General features: G+C 50.8%; 1 protein-coding gene across 1 annotated transcript; it reads right to left on the bottom strand.

Moving 5' to 3' along the window:
• Window positions 1-1,293: 1,293 nt before the first annotated feature.
• On the bottom strand, window positions 1,294-7,007 carry LOC140689713 (myeloid-associated differentiation marker-like). The gene is made up of 2 exons (XM_072950755.1): window positions 6,880-7,007; window positions 1,294-5,567 (listed from the first exon to the last, which is right to left on the bottom strand). The coding sequence occupies exon 2, from the start codon at window positions 5,465-5,467 to the stop codon at window positions 4,532-4,534; it is 936 nt and encodes a 311-aa protein (XP_072806856.1). The 5' UTR covers window positions 5,468-5,567; window positions 6,880-7,007; the 3' UTR covers window positions 1,294-4,531.
• Window positions 7,008-7,248: the final 241 nt, after the last annotated feature.

Genomic DNA, 7,248 nt, shown 5'->3' with positions numbered 1-7,248 from the left:
GTATGAAAAAAACACGTGGAGGTGGTGTGGTCGTGCAGGTCACTGTCACCGATATGGCAGTGGTCTTCGCTGAGGACCCACCAGAGAAAGATCTGGCCCAGGGGGTAGATTAAGTCAGATGCCTAGAATCAGCTTAAGGGCCAGGGCAGCTGAAGCTCAGGATGTGGAGTTTGAACCAATGGCCCAGACACCTGGGTAACAGCGCAGCTGCTCCAGGGTGACTCTCTCCACCCATCACCCTTGGCCTTGTCAGGAGACTGGTCTTATCCCCAGCCTCACAGCTGGGTGTGTTCTGGCCTCAAACCATGACCGTTTCTGATCTCCCTGAGCTGTGTGCCGTCATTGGTGGAGATGCAGGATAGGGTGCCCCTTATCTGCCATCCCAAAGCTTCAAGACTCTGAAAATTGAAAAAGAATTTTAATAAAATTCCTTTGCTTACCAAATTTGAACTGAAAGGACAGGAGACAATTTATGGCCTTTATTTACTTCCCTTGGTGTCAATGTTCAAATATACAGTTGCAGAAACACTAATGTGCTTGATTACAAGGTGCTTCAGAGCCCTGTGGAGTGTTACGTTGTACAGAGAATATGCACCGTGTCACGTGTCTGAAGTTGAAAAGTTCTGAGCGGAGCATATCTGACTCCATGCATTTTATACATGGGAGAATGAGGCTCAGAACAGGGCCGAGACTCATCTGTGGCCATGAGATATCCTGTGGCAAAACTGAAACTAGAAAACTGATCTCCTGGGCTCTGCTGGCCCGACTACCCACGTTTCATCCCCAGGGGGACCCACCCAGGGCTGTGGGGCCACCGGACCTTAGTCAGGAGCAGATGTGACTGTGGACCGGCTCTGCCTCTCTCACTCTGGGCTTCCGTTTCCTCTTCCACTGCTTGGGATCAGCCCCTCTGTCCTCCCAGAAGAAAGGGCTCTGTGTTCACTAAAGGGAACGTGAGCTCCCTAACCAGGGCGAGAGCTTTGGGGCTGCTGAGCTGGAGTCTGAAGAGGAGGAAAGTAAAAGATGTGCAGGATCAGGGGAGTCTGGGAGAGATCAGACTGTGAAGTCACTGGAAGCAGTTTGTGTTTTCGAAAAAAATCACTGGAGGGTTGGATCACTGGTGAGTGTCTGGGGAAACGCATGATATGAAAGAAAAATGTGTTTAGCAGCAAGAAAGGTTGTAGGGAAGGAGGGTCTATCTAATCAGGAAGGATGCAACCAACAAACAGGACACAGAAGTTTATTTTTATTTCTCCCCCTTTTATTACATAAAATATAGCAAACTTATATTGTACAAGCCAACAGGGAAAACAAGCAGATAGCACAGAGCAGAGGGAGGCGGGCTTCCATCTCCACGTCATTGTCTCCAAGACAGGTGCAGCCAGGGGCACCGGGAAGAGGCAGGGTTGGAAGGGGACCAGGGGTCATTGGGACCCCCTCCCCCATCCTGTAGCTGAGGACCCTGACTCAACCAGCAGTGAGTGACCTCCTCGGGGTCACACGGCAGGTTTGTGGCAGAACTAGGATGCATGGGGCATTAACCCCAGCCTGGGGGATGCTGCTGCCACACTTGCAACAGGCAGCTTGGGACCAGGAAACCTGGGTCCTATCTTTGACTCAGCCATACAGAGTGACTCTGGACAAGTCCTGCCACCTCCCTGGGTCCAGCTGCACCTCCTCTATGACAAGAGGGTTGGACTAAGCGGAGGACTTTTACAATTTCTTTTGAGCTCCAAAGTAGGGGGACTGGAACTTGCCTCGGAATTATGACAAATGACCTTTAACCCCCACCAGATAGGAGGGGTGGAGCTGCCGTCCTCATGAACCACGAGGGCTTGGACAGTGAGCAGCTCAGGTGAGCCCATTCCTCGGCAATTCTTTTACTAAACCACAGAGGATCTCCATCCTCCTGAGAAGTTAGGTCTCAGGGCTGGGTTCCACTTGATTCAGGAAAATGTAAGAATATGAGAATTCCTTGCACCCAGACTTGAGGAGGTCAATTCATACTTGTTTTTATTCATGAATATTAATCAACAATCAATCCAAGAAATAAACGGAAAATTCGAACCAACTTGAAGATTATAAGCTGGGAGACAGACTTTCAGAAAGCTCTGCGAACTGTTCCAAAGAGGTAACAGGGGAGGCCAGGATGCACGCGATTTGCAGGGAGGGGTAGATGCAGTCAAGCACACAGTCTGGTAGAAGATGAGTGCTCTTTGTGAAGAACAGTTATCTCAGTTAATGGTTTTACTGCCTTTCGGATTATGGGAAGATACAAGAAACTGGGTTCATAAAAATTTCTCCCTAAAATATCTAGCTATCTGAGGGCTGGTTCTGGCGCTTTTCCCAGAGCACAGAATGCCTCATCCTGATCTTCGCCCTGGGAATTCCTTTCACGATGTATTGTAGATCAGTGACTGTAGTGACTGATGACTTTATTCTTGCAGGACTGGATGGTGACAACATTCTTTATCACACAATCTTCTCCTTTTTAGTCTTAATTTAGACTAAGATTTGGGAGGCATTTTTGACTGACTTGTTCCAGGGTGCTAAGAATATCATTCCCAAACCAGGCAAGGGGTTCCCTGAGAGGCCACTCAAGGGCTATTACTCATCTAGGCCCTGTCAACAGTAGCAAAAACCTCAGCACCACCTGTCTTGCTAGTCTGTCCTGTCCAGGGTATGAGTTCCACTTGTTGCTTCTTCCCATACCTAGAGTCACACTGTTACAGTCATTAATTTTATAGAACTATTTATCATATCAGTCATTTCAGGTCACATAGTCTTCATTGTTTTTTATCACACGTTTGTTAATGCAAGAAACAATCTTGTAAAATGAGCAGAATACAAGTCATGTAGCTGGTGACATCAATCAGGTTACAAGCAAGCAGTGGTATTTTCCAAGGAGTAGCATGACTAGAACCAGAAGAAAAATTGATCTTTATGGAGAAGCAGGTATTTCTGCCCTTGGGGAGGGCTGGTTAAAAATAATTCAGATGCACAATGCACACTAGAGGGGAGGGAGGAGGCCTACACAGGCAGAGAAAAGTTTTGTTTAAATTTTTCTTGTCTTACCTTAAAATGAGAATTTTATTAAACTATTTCTTAAGGTTTTCCTGCCACGGGGACCATCTTCTGGGAGCCCTCCCCATCCACCCAGTCTGACACTGGGTGAAGAACATGTGCTTCATCCCAGGACAGGAATGAGTGGCAGCAGTGCGGGTCCTTCCCTGCCCCTCCCCCACAGCTCTGCTTGCCTGGCCCCTCTGGCCCTGGTGACACAGAGGATGCCGGGCTCTGGGCCTTTGTGGCTGACAGCAAGACAGGAAGAAGGCTTGGGGCGACATTTTTTATACATGTATGCATACTTAAATAGATCACATTATGCGTGAGTCCCAGAGAGGCAGGAAGCTGCAGCAAAAGGGAACTGCCGTGCAGGAGCGCGTGTGTGCGCGCCGCACAGTCAAGCAATGCAGTTTCTTATACTGTGGCAGTGGCAATTCTTACCCAACAGCACACGGCCCCAGAAAAATTTGAAAGGCAACTTCGTTAAGAATAGGACCATGCAGCAATTTCTGATGCCCTGACCAGAGAAAAGAAAAGGAAAGAACCCCAGGCTAACATGACCTTTAAGGCCGGCAGTGGCCATGGTCTTGTCCGTGCAAAGGCAGGACATGTCACTTTGGACACTGAGGCAGGAGGCCCACATCGCTGCCCCCCACAAACACTTCAGACAGTTGTCTTCAAGAGTACGTGGTTCTTCGCCAGCTCCTTTTCTGATTCTCCAGAGAGTAGTTGGGCTGGAAGGCATCCACCCCGTGCTTCCTCTAAGGTGGCCTCTAGGCAGTGGGCTTTATTGAGTCTGCGAAAGTTCTGGAGCCAGTCTTGGTGGGGCTGAGCACCAGGTGGGGCCTCAGGATTCAAGGTCTCTGCTTTCAGCCTCCCGCCCACTGGAAATTATTGGTCTCCAGAGATTTTTGTCTAACTTAAAGCGATGCGCACAGTACATCCTACTCCACTAGGAAAAAGCGGTCCCAGTCCCTAGCTACCCACCCACAATCCCCAAAACCGCCACGCATACACCAACTAAGGCACAGCCAGGGGACAGGCTTGCTCTGGCAGTGAGGCCCCTCCAGAGTGTGAGCATCTGCAGAGAGGGCTGTGTGATGTGGAGTTCAGCACCTTAGGAGCAGGGAGGGGGCAGTGGGCAGAGAAGGAAGACGTCTCAGACTTCTGAATGATCAGAAGAAGAAAAATGGGATGAGGTGGTCAGGACACAAGCGGATGAGAAAGCAAAGAATGTCCGAAAGAGCAAAAAGCAGAAAAAGTAGAAAAGGAGAGAGTGGAAAGAGAAAGAGGCAAAACAGGATGTGGGCACCCAAGGAAAACAGAAAGGGAGACAGAGCAGAGGAGGGAAGGAAACAGAGAAGAGTGAGATGAATGAGGAGGGGAGTCAGGGGTCCAGTAAGAGGGCAGCAAAGGACATCAGAACTCTATTTGCAAAGGGAATTGGGAGACCCTCGGCAGACCCTCAGTCCTTGACAAAAACCTGGCGAGCCCAGTACACCAGGTCAGCCATGTAAGCCAGCAGGTTGATGGCTGTCAAAATGGCCACAGCCAGTCGTTGGTCCCAGGCGCACACGTAGTATGTGAGATCATCTCTGCAGCTCCCATCGCTGGACCGCTGGGCCTGGCCACCCAACTTCTCGTCAAACTGGTAGAGAGGCCAGAGAACCATAGCACTGGAGTAGAAGATGACGGAGAGCAGGGTCAGCCCCACCTGGAAAATGGGGAATGGGATGGGCAGTGTGTATTTCAATTTGAACAGTTTCAGCAGGATGGCCACGGCTGCCTGGATGAAGCAGATGGAGTAGACGACCACACACCACACCAGGGCCGGCTGGTGCAGGTACAGGTTGGTGTTGCTGATGAAGGCAAAGATGACACAGGCCACGAGGGTCTCCAGCACCTTCAGCAGGCCAGGTATAGTGTGCACATAGCAGGGGTTGCTGCCGAGCTCATACCAGTCCCAGATCCAGGCCACTTCCATGCCATAAAGCACACAAGCAATGCAGGAGAATGTGATGGCGGCGATGGCACGGTCTCGGTTGGGGCTGAGAGGCAAGAACTGGACGAAGGTGGTTGTGTAGGTGATGGAGGCCGAGAGGCAGAGGAGGGCAAAATAGCAGGCGAAAGTGATGGGAACGTTGTACCAGAAGAAAGGGAACCGGCGCTGGAGACCAAACCACTCAACTATGATGATGATGAGGGTCATAGCAAAGCAGAAGCACCAGATGAACAAAGAGAAGTTACCTATGTCGCCCCTCCAAGTGCCCATGCTGGCCACTAGTGAGAGTGCAATGCAGGTGGACAGTACCTGCAGCAAGCGGAGGCAGCAGCCCCTTCCGGTCCAGACGCCAACGTCTGAGTTCCGCAACGAAGTGAACTGGTTTCCCGTGGTGGTCATGCTGGTCACTGTTCCTGCTTGGCAGTGGTCTTCGCTGAGGACCCACCAGAGAAAGATCCGGCTCTGGACTAAGTCAGGCACCTGGAATCAGCTAAACGGCCTGTGAAGGCTGAGACTCAGAATGTGGAGTTTGAACCAATGACTCAGACACCTGGGTAACAGTACAACTGCCCTCGGATGACTCTCCCCGCTCTTCACCTTGGCCTTGGCAGGAGACTAATCTTATCTCCAATCTCACAGCTGGGTGTGGTCTGGCCTCAAACCAAGAATGTTTTTCATCTCTCTGAACTATGTGCCATCATCTACGGAGACACAAGTTAGGATGGTCCTTATCTGCAATCCCAAACCTTCAAGGGCCTAAAAATTGAATAAGAATTAAAAAAAAATTTTTTTTGGTAACAAAATTTGATCTGAACAGACATGAGACAATTTATGGTCTTGATTCATGTCACTTACTATGAATGTTGAAAAGTGCAGCTGCAGAAACGCTAATGTGTTCGATTACAAAGCGTTTTCAGAGCCCAGTGGGGTGTTATGTCATGTATGCACCATGTTACATGTCTGGTCTGAAAAATTATGAATTCTGGAGCACATCTGACCCCAAGGTTTTCTGAAAAGGGATTGCAGATGGTACTGCTAACCCCGATTTACAAATAAGAAAATCAATGCTGGGGGAAGCCAGTACCTCCCCTAAGGTTGCATGGATAAGAAATGGGAAACTCGGATAAAAATCCCAAAGCGGTGGGTGTGAATCCTTTGCTCTACAGCCCAGCATTTCAGCAGGGCCTGTGGGTGGGAGCCCAGCACCCAAGCTCGGGGCTCTGGGAACCCAGGACAGGCTTTCAGGGCCATGGCCTCCTTCCACGGCCACCTGAAGAGACAGGTGTCTGTCCTGTCCTTCCTGCAGCCATCACTAGAAAGAGCTGCCATCTGCGGTGACACAGCCCTGCCCCGGGAAGGGCAGCTTCAAATGTGAACAGGGACAAGCCATGGGGTAGAGCAAGGCAGTGGTGACAAGATGATACGTGAAGCAGAAACTGTTTGAATTCTCCCCTCAACTCTGCCTTAACATGTGACTCTTGTCCATTTGGGAGGAGACACCAACCCAGCATTACTCCAAGGTGGAGCGTCATGGAGGAACCACAGAAAAACATAATATTATGTTTAACTTCTAAGCTCCAAAGCAGCCATCCACGTGCAAGTCTGGAAAGATTTAGGAGTGGTGCTGCCTAAGCGAGGATTTTCGGGTGGGAAACTAGTGAGAACTTCCAAGCTGGGCAGAGGGATTGGAAATGAACAGGGATGTTGTGTCTGGGTGCTGATGTGGAGCCTTCAGGGCGTCCCAGGGGAGGGGTGGAGCATGGACGGTAATAGGCCCCCTTTTAAGGGCAGGAGCTGAGAGAGATCTGTACCTGCTGGACTTCTGGGAGGTGCAGCACCTGGTTGGGGCCGGGCAGGGCGCAGCAGAGTGGAGATGGCTGGGGGGACTCCCACGGTCCGAGTGGCCCTGAGGCAGCCAAGGAGGAGTCTCCTGATCCAGAAGGAACACAGGCATGGAGCCACCTTCCCCATGTAGGAGGGGCCTGGGGTGAAACTGAGAGGGAAGAACAGGGGCCTAAAGCGGATTCAGAGGTGACAGGGGACACGTGGCCAGAGTGGCAGGGACAACGGAGACCAAGGAATTGCCTAGGTCGCCTGCCCAAGACAGTCCCTCCAGCCAGGGCTGCAGTCCCACCTCACACAGGGGCCTCCTCCAAGAGGTCCCCACGTGTCGGGCGGAG

This window comes from Vicugna pacos, chromosome 27 (assembly GCF_048564905.1).
Source record: "Vicugna pacos chromosome 27, VicPac4, whole genome shotgun sequence".
Lineage (NCBI taxonomy): Eukaryota > Metazoa > Chordata > Mammalia > Artiodactyla > Camelidae > Vicugna > Vicugna pacos.
Note: the sequence above shows the minus strand (reverse complement) of the source record. Positions and strands in the feature narration are given on the sequence as shown.